The following is a 20,190-nucleotide window of genomic DNA, read 5'->3' on the forward strand; positions in this document are numbered from 1 at the left end:
TGCTCATGGCGTCAAGTGTGCCATATCCAGATGATGCATTTTTCCTGAGCCATTGAGCTGCTTTGGCAGCAGGATTTAGAGTTTCAGCTACAAATAAACTGCTGCCTTCACACAAGGACAATTCAAGACTCACACCTGTAAGTAAATATGGTTTTCAGTCCCAAACACTCACTGTGAACGTAGCCATAGTGGAGCATGCTATAAAAACAGAAACTTACTATTGACTGAATGAATAATGCTTTGCCTTTGTTTGGGACTTCGCGGCTGGTTTTCTGCTGCATCCAGGTCCACCATTGCTGCCTTCAATATGTTCTCTATAAGTTTATCCTCCCGTTTATTCCACTCCTCTTCAGTCAGTGTCTTTGACTCAGTAAACATCGTTGTTGTTGGGTTGCCTTCTTTCTTTTCTAGAGTGAAATATTCACTTCTGTTTTTTTGCAACCATCTCTTTAATGCGACAGTCTCACCAAAAAGGCTCATGAGCTCCTCCACTGTTTGTTGAGCTTTCTTTGTGAAAGACTCATTCAAAGGTAGCACTTGCAGGAATGCATGTGGACCTGGTGAGCAAAGTGTCACACTGCGTAACATTTCTCTTGCATTTTCCAGATTTGATGTGGACAAGCCTGGTGTGTCAACCACAGTAACTTGACATCCTCCAACTTTGTTCTGTTGCGTCACACATTGCCTTGAAGGGGTTATATGGTTCTAGACAGAATGACAATGATGTCACAATGATAATTATAATAGATGTAATATTTTGATGATTTATTTTTTATCTAAACCTTGGGGTAGTACATTACAGTATGGAAATTAGACAAGTAATATTTTGGTACTTAAGGTAGCACGTCATTTTGGAATGAATAACCTCTCCCAGCATACTCTCAAAAAAACGTCCTTGCAGAATGATATTTCCGGCTGCACACTTTCCAAATTTTTTTCCTTCCAGAAGGACAATCCTCACTTCTGAGAGACTGTACTTCTTGTCTAGTGTTATAAAAGATATGGTCAGAAGATGCATTTATAAGGAAAAAACACATAATGTTAAGTTATGTGGCATTTCATAGATATATTATAGAGCAATGTTACCTACAGGATTCTGTGTTAGCATCGGGGAGAGTCCACAGAGAAGGAAGTTTCATTGTGTAGCTGAGTTAAAATTAGCGGTAACACATTAGAATAAGGTTCAATTTGTTACATTAGTTAACTACATTAGTTCACATGAACTAACAATAAATAATACTTGTACAGATTTTATTAATATTTGTTAATGTTGATTTCAACATATCCTAATATTTTAAAATTAAAATTTATGTTAACATTAGTTAATGTACTATGAACTAACATGACCTAACAATGAACAATTGTATTAACATTAACAACTAACATTAACAAAGATTAATTTATGCTGTTAAAATAAAGTGCTCATTGTTCATTCATGATACCTAATGATTAACTAATGTTAACGAGTGAAACCTGATTGTGAAGTGTTACCACAATAGCCTTATATTGTGATCCTCTTCTCATCCTCTGTCCACAAATACCCGATGTCGTTGGGTTACTTAAGATTTGTATTTTAATTAGTAGCATATTTGGAATTATGAAATGATATCAAATGTGAAATTAAAGTGAATCTGGAGCGGTTTGTATATAACACGCTCAGCACAGGTTAGGAAACCGAAACTAACACAAAGATGGAATTGTGGAAATTTCACAGAACAGCTCTAGTTTGCTCAGAATCTGCTTGCTTGTCAGCTTTTCGCTCACGCTCTCTCTCTTTACAAGGGAGAGGCCACTTGTAAGATGAGAGTTGCCCAGCAACCTGCAATATCTTGCTTTATGATTGTTGTTGGAGTCCAGACCATACAGGACAACAGAATAGAAAGTTGCATTTTTTTTTTCGTAGCTCCAAGTCTTTTGCTCAAGTCGACTGCAAGCACACATCACTTTTTTTGTTTTCTTTTGCAGCGGCACTGTAGATTCAGCAGTGGTAGCAGCTGCTAAGCAGTGGTGCTGGAAACACTGTTATAGAGAATAAAGACAAATATACCTACCCTTAAAAAGTTATTGTAGGATATATCATTCCTTCCTCACTTTCATCAAGTTTATTTTGGCTGTTTCGAGTTTAGTTGAAGATCAATAGATGGATTGCTCTCCATGTTTGGTATGTAATGACTACCATTGTTCTCCATCACCATTTCCTCAACTTTCTCAAGGAGTTTTATTGCTTGTGTGCTGTCAATGTGCTGTTTACAGTTTTTAACCTGGTATCTGTTTCCACATTGTTCCATCAGCCACCGAAGATGCTTTCCTTCTTTTTCAATACGTTCCTCCATGCTTGTATTTCCAAGCCATTCTCCTATGGTGAACAGTACAATTGTATGGCTCCAGACTTTTTTCCCAAAAAGACCCAGGTGTTCCTCTACCTCCATGCGTTTATGCTTGTTAAATGCTGGGTCAATAGGAACAGATTTGAGAATGGAATGTGGACCAGGATGACACAGACACACACTATGTCTAATCTCCAGTTTGTCCAACTCTGATGTCTTTTCAAGAGGACAGTTGTAGTACCAGCCTGGAGTGTCGACCACTGTTACCTGCCTCCCATCCACTTCAGCATGACCAACTACACAACGAACTGTTGTTCTGTAACGAAAGTTTCAAAAACTTCTTTGCCCAGGATGACATTGCCTGAAGAGCTCCTTCCAAAACATGTTGCTTCAAGAATCACAATCCGTATGTCAGTTAGATGTTGTTCTTCATTTAAATAGGAAAGGGTCAATAAATACTGGGCTGCCGACTCTTTAGTGACAAATATAGGTTGTAGAATTCAACAAAGTCCTCAGAATTATGATCCAGTACTAAATCGTTACATTTCAAATTATATTTAGTTTGTAAAGATTGGTCATATTTTGTGACAGTACAATATGCAGTAACTATAAACACATTTAAGCATACAGACCTCAGGGCCTGGGTAGCTCAATGGTAAAAGACGCTGGCTACCACCCCTATATTCGCTAGTTCGAATCCCAGGGCATGCTGAGTGACTCCAGCCAGGTCTCCTAAGCAACCAAATTGGCCTGGTTGCTAGGAAGGGTAGAATCACATGGGGTAACCTCCTCGTGGTTGCCATAATGTGGTTCGTTCTTGGTGGGGCGCGTGGTGAGTTGAGCGTGGATGCCGCGGTGGATGGCATGAAGCCTCCACATGCGCTATGTCTCCGTGGCAACGCGCTCAATGAGCCACGTGATAAGATGCGTGGGTTGATGGTCTCAGACATGGAGGCAACTGGGATTCATCCTCCGCCACCCGGATTGAGGCGAGTCACTACGCCACCACAAGGACCTAGAGCGCATTGGGAATTGGGCATTCCAAATTGGGTGAAAAAAGGGAAAAATCCCCCCCCCCCCCCAATAAAAAGCATACAGACCTCGAAATGAGGACATGGATCTTGGCTGGAAACAGGTAAACTTAAGTTGTTATCAGTGTATTAATTTTTTACCTCTAGTGCATGCTTGAAGTTCAGCCCTTTGTTTCATCACAGCAAGGTATCTCTGTTTGGCTCTTTCCCTGGTTACCCTCTCTCTCTCTCCTCCATTTCAGAGAGACTTTTGCCAATTTTAAAATAAAGGCCATTGTTTTCGGATGCCATTTCTTCAATTTGTTCCAGCAGTGCGATCACTTGAAAGTTGTCATCCCCGTTTTTAATATTAAGAAAATTATATCTGTTCTGACATTTCCTCAGGAGCATTTCAAGATCTGAACATTTTACAAGATTGTCTACTAAAGTACTTCTGTCATATGTAACAATAGAACTGAACAACACAATAGTGTAACTCCAGAACATCTCAGACCAAAACTCCAGCTGTTTCTCTATATTATAGAGTATAGGAAAAGTAGAATCGACAGGAATGACCAGAAGAAAGGCATGAGGTCCAGGAGGACATAGATTTGGACTTCTCATAATGTCCAGTCTATCAAACTTTGGAGTGTCTTCCACAGGGTAGTGCAACCTCCAGCTTGGAGTATCAACCACAGTAACATGCCTTCCATGTACTTCTCCTTCAGCTTTAATAGATTGTGCAGTTCTTCTTCCAACATCAAACACATTTCTACCCAGAATTATGTTTCCTGTTGAACTATTTCCACTTTCTTCTTTTCCCTCCAGCTTTCAGCACCCAGTCATTACAATTCTTATCTCATTAGGTATTTTATCTTTTAAAAGATAGTAAAATATATTTGGTTATTCATTTAATTTGACCTCTGTCATAAAGTTCCTTTAAAAAACACAGTATATGTTGTACAGTATATAATTGTAGAAATCATGGTGATATTTAGAAACATACCAGAACCAGATGCACCATGGCTTATTCCCAACGCCGCTTTGTCTTGCCCTCTCCTGTGTTCTGACATGTTCCTCCTTTTTCTAAACTTTATATCTTATGTTCTAAATTAAATGAGAAAATAATTTATTTTTCCAAATAAACTTTTTTCTAAAGAAAACTGAATAATATAATGTACTATCTTATTGCCATTTGTTGAAAGTTGCTGCAGAAAGATTCCAAATTATGTTACTTCCTGAGTGTCATGATTTTAAAGTATGTTGAATGAATCATGTGGTCATAGTGTTGCACAAAAATGTGAGATGCAGCTACATAAGTTAGAGGTGATAGTTCAAATAACATAACAAATATTTCTTTATTTAAAGAACAAGGGATTTGTACCTTAAGTGCTTTTAAAAAAAAAGGACTGGGGCATCTATTTGTACCCTTTTTGTGGAAAGTGCCAAATATCTAACAATAGATGAGTAGATAATGTGTTCATTACCAACAAATGCTTTATTTATTCATTTATTTGAGTATGACTTTACACACCACAAAATATGCACCAAAAAGATGTATTTGCATGTAACACCAGACAAATAAAAAGCCTACATCCACACTGATCTGTTTTCATTTGAAAGTTTGCAGTTTCCTATAAATAATTTTTTTTTTCAATGTATGCAATTATGGAGAACGTTTTTCAAAGCCTCAGTTTTCCGTCGAGAAAACGCAATTTCAGTTTGGACGAGAGCATTCTATCACTTCATTTCAAGTCTTCATCAATCAGTTTGCTGCTGTGTTCATTTGATTTTTGTTAGCAATCAAAAGAATTAATGATGTACAGTATGTTAACACATCAAAAGTTTTTTTTTGTTCTTTTTTTTTTGTCAAAGCTTTTAACCTTTTTAAATACATATTGTACATTTACTCAAATGTCAAATAAACATATAAACATATAAAGTAAGGAATCTTACAACATCATATTAAACATCAATTCATCTGGCAAATTTAGTCATGGCAATTCCAACACTCCTTCCAATTATCGTTAATCCACAGAAAAGATGAATAAGTGTGTAATAATAACCATACCCAATAGAAAAACGTAAACATGCAGTACATATGGTCTTAAATAATTGGAACTCTCACACTCACCCTTTCTCTACTCAAATGTTTAGATGTTAACTAAAGGGGCTGTTTTCTATGTCCATGTGCAGTGTCTGCTAAAACATTTGATCTAGCCTGTTTGAACTGTAAATACACAGGACATGACCTTTATTCTTATTTGCTCCTTTGACACACAAGCTCCTCACTTAAGGATTTTATTAGATCAGGATTTCTAGTAAACTATTCTAGTCCTGTTTTCCTTCACCTCTTTTCACAGCATTGTGTCCATTTAAACATTGGATTTTGTAAGACCATCATGTTGTTTCAAATCCGTATGACTTTCTCACGTTTGTGAAACGAATAACCTGATCTATTTTCTTAATACAATGGCAGTTGATAGTGGCTCATTTCATGGCATAGAAAAGGACCCAAAAGTATAATATTAGTATAAAAATTAGTACAACTGATGGTGTTATGACCCATACAGTGGTCACTCTGACAGGTCACAACATGGGGGAAATAAACAAATTAAACTTTTAACTAAACTCAAAAATGAACTCAAACATTGTTCTAAAAAGGTGTCATGTTTCCATGACACCCACTAAAGAGTCCAAATAAAGACTCCAACTTCAAGAGAAAGTAAAAAAAGAGGCAAACACTTTACCCCAGAAAAAAAAAAAAAAAAAAAACACATTTGGGAGAAAATTCAAAAGGAAAAGGAGGCAAACTTTTATCTCAAAGAGGGAAGACATTACAATTGAGAACATTTTAAGAGAGCAAAATGTGTGGAGAGCACCCTGCCACTAGCTGCTGCAACCTCAATATCTTTATACTCTGCCTATTCAGAAGTACAGCTGCTGACAGAGATTAGATTATCAGTTTGATTGGTGCAAAAGTTGGTGAGTCGAGAGTTACTAGAGGTTGATCAGGGGCGAATTCCAAACAGGGTCCATTTTTCCTGTAGTCTAAACCCTAAGTTAACCTAATTATTAAGACCTCTCGTACACCAAATAAATTTCAACGGGAAATGTTCATTCATGTATTTGATATATATTGTACTTTTATGCGGTACAGCTATATATTATTATTACCATTATAAAGAAAGCAATTTCAAATAAGACGCTGTAGAAATTTTTTTGTAGTATAAATGCACACGGTATGGATTAAAGTGTCTGCGCACCTTCACCATAATATTTAAGGAATTTTAGAATGGAATTAGCCATGTTTGACCACCATTATAAGAAGGATAAATGACAAATAATTAGATTATTTGTCTGAATAAAATTCTCTACCATTAAAATCGTAATACAACGGCTCGTTGTATCCGCTCACAGTTTATATTTAAGGAATTAGCTTTAATATGGGAATTATGATTAATTCACTTGGAGTAATACTATTCTCATGGTTTATTGAAAATAATATCACAAATATGTTTAGACATGGTTCGAGCTTTGGAGCACAGATCTTTGAAAAATCAAGTGACAAGATTATTTATCAAAATATACCACAGTCAAATTAACTTTGAATGCAAACAAGACTTTATTGCTAATCTAACATATAACTAAGACATATAGACAAACATGAAAAACAGGTTGTGAGTGAACTGAACAGAGTAACTTGAATGGAAATCATCTGTACAGAGAAAATGAACTTTATGGAGTCGATAGACAATGCCTTGAGAACCACAGATACTTAATTCAGTGTAACTCGATTTGCAATCGGATAACTGAAATTATATTAAAGAGACACTTTCAGCGGACTCTGGAGATGTACTTGCGTTCCCTATCTGTCACTCACTCGACGTTGTGTCGATGTAGTGACACTAGGGGTCGCCCTTGGGAGCCCCAAACACCTCTGATCTTTGAAAAAAGGTCAATGTGAATTGGCGAGTGGAATTTGCATGCCACTCCCCCGGACATACGGGTATAAAAGGAGCTGGCTCGCAACCACTCATTCAGAAGGATGGTGGGCTTTGGCCCATTCTAGTTCTGAGACGTTTGAATCGCATGCTCGTGACACGCCCATTCAAAATGTTAACTCAGAAACAGATCTTCAGGTCCTCTGATCAGAACAATAGATCTGAAGGACGTGTACTTCATGTACCAGTTACACCGCATTACAGGCGGCTTTTTAGATTTCACATTCAAGGGAACTGCATATCAATTTAAAGCCCTTTATTTGAGTCTGTCTCTGGCTCCCCGCACGTTCACAAAATGTAACGATGGGGTGCTCGCCCCATTGAAAATTAATGGTGTGCATGTTTTGAATTACCTACCTTTGTTATTACTAGCCAATCAGAGGCACTACTGAGCGAACACAGAGACTTGTTGCTTTGCCATATGGAAAATCTGATCTAATATCAACTGGACAAAAGCACACTTTTCCCCAGCTAGTAAATCTCCTTTTTAGGAGTTCATGTGTGCGTACCTCATGAACGAGCCCGTACAGGCCATTCTTCAGTGTCTGTTTCAGTTCAAACTGAAAAAACATTACCACTGAAGTCATTTAATTTTCATGCGCATCGCGGTGACTCACCACTGTCTGGCAGCTATAGCACCATGGACAGCGCAAGCCTTCTACTAACAGGGTGTTATGCTGGGTCAGATTTTCAGAAGGACCACAAATGCATCCAACACAGTTTGGGTTGTGGTGTGTAATGGATGCCTGACTTTCGACACCTGGACAGGTGTGAAACGGCCATGGCATGTCAACCGCCTAGAGCAACTGGCTGTCTTTCTAGCTTTGAGAGCTTTTTATTCCGATATTGTGAATCACCACATTCTGATTCATTCAAACAACACAACAATAGTGGCGTATTTATGACGCCATGAGGCAAGTATGCGTTTCCCCCGGTGCGCCTCCTTCATTCTCTCATTAGCAAAGTCTGAGTGGTTATAGAAACCGTTCTGTTAATTGTGCCGAAATGGCCCAATTAGTCCTGGTTTCTGGAGATGGTAGAAATACTGAATGGTTCTCCATGGTAAATACCACTGAAGAAAGATTTTCTCTCTCAAACATAAGGCACGGTTTGGCATCCCCAGCCAGTGCTGCAAAGCCTACACATGTGGCCTTTGAACGGAGCACAGCGGACGAGACAGAATTGGCTCGGTCGGTTATGAACACCATATTACAGGCTAGAGCGCCATCCACGAGACACCTTTATGCACTGAAATGGAATGTGTTCACTAATTGGTGCTTTTCACACGGCAAAGACCCTGTGAACTGCCCCATAGCTGAAATTTGTACATTTCTTAAGAGCGATCGGACGCAGGGCTCACTCCGTCTATGCTCAAAGCTTATGTGGCTATTATATCTGCGTATCACGCACCTGAAACTGGCATCTCTATAGGAAAACATGATTTAATCATAATTCCTAGGGGGTGGGGCAGCTAAATCCCCCTTGCCAGGCTACAGCCCTGACTTGGGACCTAACTTGGTCCTAAAAGTGTTTGCAGGGGGCCTCCCTTCGAGTCTCTGGACTATGTTGAATTGCGTGTGCTTTCTCTTAAGACCACATCACTGCTGGCTTTGACCTCAGTAATACGGGTTGGTGATTTGCAAGCACTGTCAGTTGACAAGTCATGTCTGGAGTTTGGTTTCAAAACCACTGTCAAACCCAGAAAAGGCTATGTGCCTAAGGTTATAACCACGCCCTTCAGAAAACAGGTGGTTCACCTTCAAGACTTTTTCCCTCCTCCATTTAATTCAGATGAGGAACAGTCCTTGCATTTGTTATGCCCTTTGTGAGCGCTACACACATAAGTTGAGTGCACACACTAGTTCAGACTGTCTGACTGACTCTTTGTGTGCTATGGAGGACGCACGAAAGGAATGTCTGTCTCCAAGCGAAGACTTTCTCCCTGGATCATTGATACGGTCACCTGGCTTATATGAGGGTCATTCACTTGCGGCATATTCATGTCAGTTGCCGTCCCATGGGACTGCAGCATCATGTTTCCTCTCTGGAAGGTTATGTTGTGTAGTGCGGCGTGATGGGACTCTGTTCCCCACATGCGTCAGCTTAGTGACACAATGTCAAGTGTACTGAGTCGAAAGGGAACGTCTCGGTTACATACGTAACCTCGGTTCCCTGAGATGAGGGGAACAAGGGGAATGAGACATTGCGTAAGCTGGCCACACTACAAGACTCAGAGTTCTTTGAGGTGCAAGCGATGCGCTCTTTGTCCCTCAGTCAGAAAATTCTGAGGAATCGTGTTTGCGCACCTGTTTTTATAGTGGACAGCTTCATGCCTAAAAAGGCGGGGCTCAAACACTATAGCCAATATTAGAACTGGCTTTATTGTAGAGAGGTTTCAACTAGGTTGTGTAGAAGGACACTCCCCATATGCGTCAGCTTAGTCAAGCAATGTCTCATTCCCCTCATCTCAGGTAACCGAGGTTACATACGTAACCGAGACATTCTTTTGTGCATTATGCCTTGTCCTTGATGAATGTCAGGCATATTTCTATAACAGTGACACGCTCCTTTTGTAAGCATGGAAAATGTGATTCTCGTCAGAATATGGATGTAGGCTCCATTAAATTACAGAGCATGTAAGTATTATTAATCATTTTTATCTACTGACACACAAATCATGGCTAGTATTAACAGTGATTGCACTGTCATGCACTTCACTTCTACCAGTCGATTTTGATTTGGAAGAATTAAATTCATTTATTGAAACATGAAAAAATGAAACCGAAAATATTTCTAAATAAGTTATACTTCAAACAAACTGAAAATATAATCAGTATAACGAAGTGGTCAAAAAATCATACCAATTACATATATTTGACTATCTCCAACTTCTTCCACCGGCCTGTGTTGCAGTGACTTAAAAATCACTCTCCGAAAACAGGTGGAAAAATACCTTTACAAAATAGATCATGAATACAATTGTAAATGTAAACAATAATAATAATTGAAAAATAAACCTACAGTATAGATAACACAAATCTCATACATTTTTGTTTCATATAAGATGGCTACAACTCTGATCGTTATGGACATAATTTGATGTTCCACTATATTTTTTATTTCCACCTGCTTGTGGAATTTCCAAATGCAAATGCAGGAAACTTTGCATGAGTTAAAACGTGGTTTTCAAACGTGTTAGTGCAACAACCTGTTTCTCAGGAAAGTAGCAAATTGTGTTTTGCGCCAATTCATTAACCTACAATACACCCATTATTTGCACGCATACACCCTCAAAAGCGCCAACACTCTAACCAATGCCCACTTGCGCTTTGCGCTAGCACAAAAATTGTGATTAGAATTAGCACTCTCATGATTATTGGACAGAACGTTGCGCACGGTCGTTGTGCGTAGCGCTGCACTTTGCGCACTCACGAAAATCTATTCCCAGGTCTCCAACCACTCAACATTCACCATCAACACTCAAACTAATGTAAAAATACGCAAGAAAGTAACAGAGGGTATATGATATTTTTTGTGAGAAACAACCTGAAATTGAAGTCATTTTACACTGAAAATCTTAACATCCATTGCAAATAAACCTTTGTGAAAATAATTATTTTTGAATTCCGTTTAGTGATGCTAGTGACATAGAAATTGTCACTTTAACAGTCATTACAGTAATCACAGACATTTTATTTTTCTTTAATATATTGTTAAATGAACACACCATAAGGTTATAACACATAACATTATCAAACTGTTTTATGCAGTCATATCGTTAATCAGGCAATTTTCTTTCTTATGCATATATGATCATAATATCAATCCACAGAAACAGTGTGAACACACTTAAACACACATATTAAAACTGTTGATCCATAGCTCACACTGTCTTCTTCACAATGAGAATGGAAATTTAGAAAAAAATTAACTAGGACATTTTGGTGAACAAAGTCCAAAATCAAGAATTAAAAACTAACAAAACTGTGGTATTTATATCAAAGCATCAACTAAATTTGCTTTATACATCTGCACAGTGTGGGATGTATAGAACACACAGCTCTATAATGAATGTGATCTTGCATGTTTTTGCTCTCTCATATTACTGCCATGTTTCAGAGTGTCCATGTCAATGTGATGGTGTTGGTGCACTAGAATATTATCTCTGACACTTTCATTATTTGGGTCTTGAGAACTTGATGTAGTGCTTATGGTTTCATATCCAGATGATGTTCCGTCAGATCTTGGATGCCAGAGCCATTGAGATACTCTGACAGCAGGGTTCAAGACTTCTGCTCCAAATAAACTGGAGCTGTCTGACAATGATTCTCCACTCACTGAAAATGCATTGAATGCTGTTAGGGATTTTGTTTGCATATACACAGTGCATGCATGTTCACCAGTTCAGCTACACTGGAATTCACTTAAGTCTATGTCATTCATCGATTACAAGGATGTTGCTTTTAGTCCATATACTGTATATATACGTGTGTGTGTGTGTGTATATGTATATGTATATATATATATATATATATATATATATATATATATATATATATATATATATATATATATATATACATACTAATGGTCAAAAGTTTTGAAACACTTACTCATTCTTTATTATAATTTTTTTTTTCACATGTTAGAATAATAGTAAAATCATCAAAACTATGGAATAACATAAAAGGAACTATGGGAATTATGTTGTGACCAAACAAAATCCAAAATAAATCAAAACTGTGTTATATTTTAGCATCTTCAAAGTAGTCACCCTTTGCCTAGAATTTGCAGACATGTACTCTTGACATTTTCTCAACCAACTTCTTGAGGTATCACCCTGGGATGCTTTTTAAACAGTATTGAAGGAGTTCCCATCTATGTTGGGCACTTATTGGCTGCTTTTCTTTATTATTTGGTCAAAGTCATCCATTTCAAAAACATTTTTTTTTTTAAATGTTAGTTTCATAATGAAATAAATTAATATGGTGGCACAATTATATTTTTTTCTACAAAACTAATTTCAAATATTTAAGCATACGCCTACAGATCAAAAGATTCTTAAGATCATGAGAAACATTTCAGTCAAGGGTTTCAAAAGTAGTAGTGTGTGTGTGTGTGTGTTTGTATATATATATATATATATAAAATAACATTCTGGTAGCAGGGCAGAAACTTACTACTTGGAATTGGGTGCTCAAAGCTTCCCCTTCGTCTGTGATTCACCAGTGCCGCCTTTAAAGCCTTATCTATAAGTTCATCCTCACGTTTATTCCACTCCTCTTCAGTCAGTGTCTTTCCAGTGATCCACTGGAGGAGTTTTGGCTGTCTTTCTTTCTTTTCTAGGGTGAAGTTTTCACCTCTGTTTCTTGCCACCATCTCCTCAATCATCTTAAGCAGATTTTTCACTTGAGATCTATTACCCCAGTCACTAAGTAGGACATATCTGTTTCCACACTTTATTATCAACTCTTGCAAAGCTTCTCCTTCACATTCAATGTACTCTTCAACTGGTCTGTCCTTCAGCCAGTGTCCAGAGAATAAAATAATAGTGTGTCTCCAGACACACTCACCAAAAAGTTTCATTAATTCATATGCTGTTTGTTGTGATTTCTTTGTAAAAGACTCACAAACAGGTAACACTAGCAGGAATGCATGTGGACCTGGTGAACAAACTGTAACACTGCGTAAAATTTCTTTTGCATTTTCAAGTGTTGATGTGGACCAGCCTGGTGTGTCAACCACTGAGACTTGCCATCTCTCCACTTTCCTCTGTTTCATCATACATTGCCTTGTTCTTGTTGGGGTTTTAAAGCCCTAGACAGAATGATAATATTATTACAATGATAATTTACAGGTATACAGTACATACATATACAGTATATAACATATTCATTAAAGTGAACTACCTCTAATACCGTATTCTCAAAAAAAGGTCCATGCAGAATGATGTTTCCTGACATACTTTTCCCAGCTCCTTCTCCTCCAAGAAGCACAATCCTCACTTCTGTGAGATTGTTTTTCCTTTCAAGTGCTACAAAAGAAATCTTACAGTGTGTATTTTCTACAAATAATTACTTATTTTGTTATCTAATTTAACTTATTTGTGAATGCATTTTGGAAATGCTGCATACCTTTAAGCAGCAATTGAAGGAAATCTCTTTGTCTGCTTTCTTGCATCATGTATATTTTGGCTTTCCTCAGCTTCAAATCAAGCTCAGTGGATGGATTGCTCTCCTCATCTGGTACGTAGTGACAGCCGTTATTTTCCATCACCATTTCCTCAATTTTCTCAAGTAGTTCTGTGACTTGTATGGTATCAGTTTGCTTCTTACAGTTTAAAACCTGGTATCTGTTTCTACATTTTTCCATCAGCCACTGAAGATGCTCTCCTTCTATTTCAATACGATCCTCAATGGTTGTATCCCCAAGCCAGTCTCCTCTGGTGAACAGCACGATTGTATGGTTCCAGACCTTTTCCCCTAAAAGTCCCATATGCTCCTCCACAGCTTTTTGATAAGACTTGTTAAATGCTGTAGCAATGGGAACAGTTAACAGAAAAGCATGTGGACCAGGAGGACATAAATACACACTACGTCTAATTTCCAGTTTGTCCAACTCTGATGTCTTTTTAAGAGGATATTGATACAACCAGCCTGGAGTGTCGACCACTGTGAGGTGCCTCCCGTGTACTCTAGCATAACTAACTTCACAACTTACTGTTGTTCTTGATTCATCAACTTGAAAAGCTTCCTCGCCCAGAATGAGGTTGCCTGCAGAGCTCCTTGCAGCCCATGATGCTCCAAGTATCACAATATGTATAGCAGTGAGATGTTGTTCCTGATCTAAAAGGAGAGGTCAAATAAATGTGTACCATTATAATAATTTTGAAAATTCTGGTACATGACCTGGATGACAATGTGCTGCTATTCAGCACAGTTTAACATTTCAGGCAATGTGACATGAAGCACTTTTTTTCCTTATTATTTTTTTATTTTGTATTTTTACAAAAGATTAATTTGTCAACACAAGACCCCAGAAGAGTTTTTTTTTTTCATTTAATGATATATTTATTATAAATCCACGTAAATATCAATCTTGAAAATGCTTTTGCTTGTCTGATAGCATGCTTGACTACAACAGCACGAGCAGCAGAGACTCTCAGCACACTCATCGTCCTGGAGTGCTGTCGATTCATTTTCACTTTTACTCATCCTGTTTGGACTGTCTGGTGTATCACACTCCTGTTTATCAGTAACATACCATGACTCTGGACTATACCCTCATGTGACCCACACACGTGGATGTTGTATTTTGGCTTCGCTATACGCAACACATAATTTAAATTAATTTAAACTGACTGATCTTAGTTCAGAAGACCCTGGGCTGCCAGTAAAGGGTTAAAATCCACTGCTGTTTATCAATACCATACTGTGACTCTAGACTACACCCTCATGCAACCCCGTGTCCACATGCATGGACGTTGTATTTTGGCTTTGCTATTTGCAACACATAATTTAAATTCATTTAAACTGACTGATCTTAGTTCAGAAGACTCTGGGCTGTCAGTAAAGGGTTAAAATCCACTCCTGTTTATCAATACCATACCATGACTCTGGACTATACCCTCGTGCGACCCCGCATACACATGCATGGACGTTGTATTTTGGCTTTGCTATTTGCAACACATCATTTAAATTCATTTAAACCGACTGATCTTAGTTCAGAAGACTCTGGGCTGTCAGTAAAGTGTTAAAATCCACTCCTGTTTATCAATACCATACCATGACTCTGGACTATACCCTCGTGCGACCCCGCATCCACATGCATGGACGTTGTATTTTGGCTTTGCTATTTGCAACACATAATTTAAATTCATTTAAACTGACTGATCTTAGTTCAGAAGACTCTGGGCTGTCAGGAAAGGGTTAAACTTTCGACGCACAGAATCATGTGACAAAACAACATGGTGACAATCACAGCGGAGTTTGTCTTTGGGAGAGGCACCAACAAAAACCTAATTAAGTTTTTACATTGAAACCTGTTTGAGTCAAAAGATCAGAGTCTCTATATTCAACCGATATGCCATTTTTTAAATTTGATTGATTTATCGTGAAACGCCACGTTGTTGAACAAAATATACACTATAGTGGACAATAGCGCTAGTTTTTCATTAGAAATCCTATATTTACTGTGCATTTTCAAATTGAGAAAACATTTTTGGCTTTCAGAGGCTTTATATGGTGTTAGGATGAAAATAAGGTGCATCTCGAACTGTTCTGAGACCCGTGCGGACAGACAGGATGCTGGAGGCTAAGTCATTCACTAAATAGGTAGCAAAGGAGCATTCTGTTGCTTTCCTATGCAGCTCAGTGCATTCACTCCTAACATCCGACCAAAAGTTAAGTTTCAGGCTGCAGATGATGTTTTGACCACTCAACATGTTTGGCAGACATGGGACAATGGTAATCAGTTCATAGATTTAGAATTTACAATGTATAATTTTATTTTAACATGTTTGCAGTGATTGTATGATGCTGGCCATTACTTTGAATCAGAATTACTTGTTGTTATTTCTGATTAGTAAAATGCTTCAGCACTGGCTATCACTTGTTTGGTTGACAGTGCAAAGAGAGAAAATTGAGATTTTGTTGCCAAAATAGAAAAATGCATGGTAACAAAAGTCAAATCAAGTCAAATAATTTGTATTTGTATAGGTTTTTTATTTGTGCTTTTTCCAATACGCATTGTTCCAAATCAGCTTTACAGAAAACCAGCTGTCTGTACCATCTCAAAAACATGAATTACCAACACTCCTGGAAACATGATAAACAATTTTATTAAAAAAATTAGACTTTCTATAGCTTGGTATTATTTAATATTTCACAACCTAGTCCCGCTGTCCACATATGAGCACATAAATATTTAGGAAAACTATTTGCTTTAGATTTCTTTTTTTTTTTTTGCTTGTTTACTAGGTGCTACTAGTTACAAATCAAAAAGGGTAATGAAAAATGCACACGGCAGTCATGCTTGGTTCTCAGGAGGATGCTGTTAACTTTGGCTCCATTGTTGTTTGTTATAAGTGTATTGTGTTTGTTGTTTTATGGTTTGGTTTGCTTGTTTTGTTTACATGTACATTTACGTTTGAACATTGGCTGAAAGACCTATATAAATTAAACATGTTATTATTATAATTACTCAGTCAACTGTTTGACACAGTGTCATGTGTTGTCAACATGGCAGCGCCCATGAGGGGGTGACCCGCTCCATGTAAAATTAAACAGCTTTTATTAGGTTTCTGATATAACTGGAGTCTGCATCTCATGTGAGTGAACATACTTTTCAACATATTTCTAAAAAATGCTATTCATGTCTTTATTTGTATAACTTTTTTAATTGGCAAAAATGTACTTAGTGCACCTTTAAGTCAAAACACACATTTAAACAGAGATAATGTGCAATTTACCCTTGCTGTGTATAACCTAAGGGTCTAAATGTATTCCTCACCCTATGTAGGCCACAGAGAACTATTCCATTTTATGTTATGGAATAGTGACAGCAGGGTGCTGGATGATACAGTCATGCGACTCATGTGCAATATATGAATAATAATAATCAAACCAAAAATGTAGGTAATTATCTAACCCTAATGACATAGCAGTATTTCATATTTTCATACTTATTTATTACCTAAGGTGTAACGAATGTAATGGAGAACAATCAATGTTATTATTTTTTTATGACTGACCAATACTGATTATTTTTATTTAACATTATGATAACCAATATTCTTAACCAATTTTAAAAATAACATAAATAGCTTCTGCCAATTTATTATTGTTGTATTTCTGCTTTTTATCACAGTATTAACTTAATCATTAGACTACAACAAAAATATAACATGCATAATAAATATTTTTTATAATAATAATAATAACTTATTTAAGAATTATGCAAACAAAACATTACACTAAGTGTAAATATCAACAAAAAGCATCTTCTTTGCACTAGGTGCAAATAGTGTTAGATGCTATTTGCACCCCGGTGCAAATAGTGGCAGATACTCTTTGTATCTCTTATGTTAACATACAGTATAGGGCATCACTGCAACATGTTATTGTGTTTATTTAGAGTAGGACAATAGGTGGGGTCGAAACCGGGTCATCAGCTCGAGAAAAGCACATCCACTCTGTAGTTACACCCTGTGCTTCTGAGCGACACAAGGGGTGCAGTTTGTCTTCAATTTCTGTGTTTCACCCAGACTACTGGAGTGCAAATAGCGATGCTTTGTTGCAGGTGCTATTTACACCTAGTGCAGATAGTCTCTCTGTTAAGTTAATAGACCTGTGAACACTGCCGCTTCATGTTGAACACTAAGAATTTTTTTGGGTGCTATTCCAACCAAAAGGCATTTAGCAGTAAACCAGATATTAAAGAACTGAAATTAATATCAAATTGTAAGTCAAATGATTATAAACTGATTATAGGTCTATCTTTATTCAAACCGATTATAGGTCTAGTATGTAATAATTTCTTACCTCTAATGCGTGCTTGAAGTTCAGTCCTTTGCCTGTTCACAGCAAGAATTCTCTGTTTGGCTTTTTCATTTGCAGCTTTCTTGCTCTTTTCTGCTGCAGACACTCTTTTGCTGATTTTAAAATGATGGCCATTGTTTTGGGAGACCATTTTCTCAATTTTCTCCAGCAGTGTGATCACCTGAGAACTGTCATCACTGTTGTTAATATTAAGAACATGATATCTGTTTTGACACTTCTTTAGAAGCCATTGAAGATCTGGCCAGTTTCTAAGGTTGTTTTTTAAAGTTATATCATTATATGGAGCAATAGAGCTAAACAACACAATGATGTGACTCCAGACATTCTTAGACAAAATCTCCACCAGGTGTTCCTCCAAAGCCATTCTATAGACCTTTGGAAAAACAGAATCTACAGGAATGACCAGAAGAAAGGCGTGAGGTCCAGGAGGACACAGTATTGGGCTTCTCATGATTTCCAGTCTATCAAACATTGGAGTATTTTCCACTGCGTAATGCCACCACCAGCCTGGAGCATCAACCACAGTAACATGTCTTCCATGTACTTCTCCCCTAGCTTGAACAGACCGTGCAGTTCTTCTTCCAACATCAAAAACATTTCTTCCCAGTATGATGTTTCCTGCTGAACTTTTTCCACTTGCATTTTTTCCCTCTAACTCTCGACCACCAATCATTATGATTCTTATCTCAGAGAGCCTTTTATCTAAGAAAAAAATGTTATTTATGTATAGTTACATGAAGTTGCACTATTTGTGAGTATTTGTAAGGAGACATGACATAAATAAAAGGAGGATTGCATTTAAATACTTACTGGAACCAGAAGTCGAAGAGCCTTCCAACACCACCATGTCATGACCTGTCCTTTGTTCTGACATGTTTTCCCTTTTTACTTTGTCTTCGTTTCTAAATAGTTTCACAGGTACATTTCATTAACATTACTTTACAAACAATCTTGGCTATTAGAAATTGGATAGATTTGTAAGTAATTCAAACATGACTGCTAAAAGTTAGCTTATGGTAAAATGTTCTTACCAGCTTACATTTATAGCAGTTGCACAGATGTTAGCAAGGCTTTTTGAAATTTGAGGAAAAATGGGTTTAATATAAATTGCCTCTACATATGTTTTATACAGACTTTGTTATCCGAGTCAAAATCCAAACCTGTCTCACACTTCCTGGTGTTGTATAAAAGCTAAAACGAAAGTGAAACATGACACTCTTGTTTTTCTCCCTTACTTTTTTCTACATCTAGTCTAGAGGTTGCCAGTTCTTCAAACATGAACTTTACTTTGCCACCTTTGCCATATTAACTATGAGTGACTCCATTGAACGTAATGCTTAAGGCTAAAAATTGCAGCGAATATTTATCAAATTTGTCATTCACACCAGAGTTGTGTAGGAATAAAGAATTACAGATGTCTTGACAAGACATCAAAAACTGTTTAGTGAAAATTTTTATCATTTGTTAATAATGATTTTGTATGAATATGAATGTGGTATCGTTTCAAGCAAATTTGTTATCACACTAATAATTCAATTTTTATTTGCACACAAAGATGATTAAGTTTAAAAATACCCAACATAAAAGCATACATAAGTTTATTAAATCTGGGTTCTCACACTCACCTTTATTCCCATTCTGATTTAGATAATAAAGATAAGCCTTCAGTTTATTAGCTTACATGTGTTATGTTTAAGGCTATGTGTTACACCTTCAATATGTCAGCTGGAGTGGGTGATCTAACAGATTTAACCTGGTTTGTAAAAGAACATGGCCTTTATTCTTATTCATTCCTTTGACACAGGCCATCTATTTTTCACTTTACAGGAAGTTTTTTTCACGTCCAGTCCTGTTTATGCTTTCCTTTACTCTTCTTCCCTGCATGTTGTCTGTAACCTGTTTCAATTTTTAAACAAGACCATTAAAAAAAATATGGCATGGTGATTTGCTTACATGAAGTCAGCCTAAAATGTGATGTCTCCATCTGTTGGTTTTCAGATGACTGGCTATAGAAATCTAGATTTCCAGATGGACATAGTATTTCTCAAAAAAACTTGGTGTATTGTAAATATTTTGTTTTGTCATTTGTCACATGATTTCATGCATGCACGGCAGGATGTTTTTGACCTACCTTTATGTATTCTTAAAATGAAGCTACTGTTATATATTTAAATTATTTATTTAATAGCTACTTGTTGTTCTATTAATGGGTCAAAGAACTTGGTTATAAGTCATATAGGTCCATGCTGCTGCTCGTTTCGTCATGAATGAAAATGCACAATTTACAGAA

At 37.1% G+C, this 20,190-nt stretch overlaps 2 protein-coding genes across 5 annotated transcripts in view; one reads left to right on the forward strand and one right to left on the reverse strand.

The window, feature by feature from the left end:
* Positions 1–20,190, forward strand: part of LOC127430573 (probable voltage-dependent N-type calcium channel subunit alpha-1B) — a 192,544-nt gene that overhangs the window by 84,623 nt on the left and 87,731 nt on the right. The gene's annotated exons all lie outside the window — the stretch shown is intronic.
* On the reverse strand, positions 11,014–19,095 carry LOC127430585 (GTPase IMAP family member 8-like). 2 transcript variants are annotated; one of them, XM_051680450.1, is made up of 7 exons: positions 18,932–19,095; positions 18,711–18,802; positions 17,883–18,602; positions 13,476–14,186; positions 13,251–13,375; positions 12,522–13,158; positions 11,014–11,678 (listed from the first exon to the last, which is right to left on the reverse strand). In XM_051680450.1, exons 2-7 carry the CDS (start codon positions 18,772–18,774, stop codon positions 11,404–11,406), a joined length of 2,532 nt encoding a protein of 843 aa, XP_051536410.1. In that variant the 5' UTR covers positions 18,775–18,802; positions 18,932–19,095; the 3' UTR covers positions 11,014–11,403. The 2 variants fall into 2 exon arrangements, with proteins under 2 accessions (XP_051536410.1, XP_051536411.1); XM_051680451.1 differs by having other exon boundaries at positions 18,940–19,094.

The sequence above is a fragment of the Myxocyprinus asiaticus genome, chromosome 40 (genome assembly GCF_019703515.2).
Source record: "Myxocyprinus asiaticus isolate MX2 ecotype Aquarium Trade chromosome 40, UBuf_Myxa_2, whole genome shotgun sequence".
Lineage (NCBI taxonomy): Eukaryota > Metazoa > Chordata > Actinopteri > Cypriniformes > Catostomidae > Myxocyprinus > Myxocyprinus asiaticus.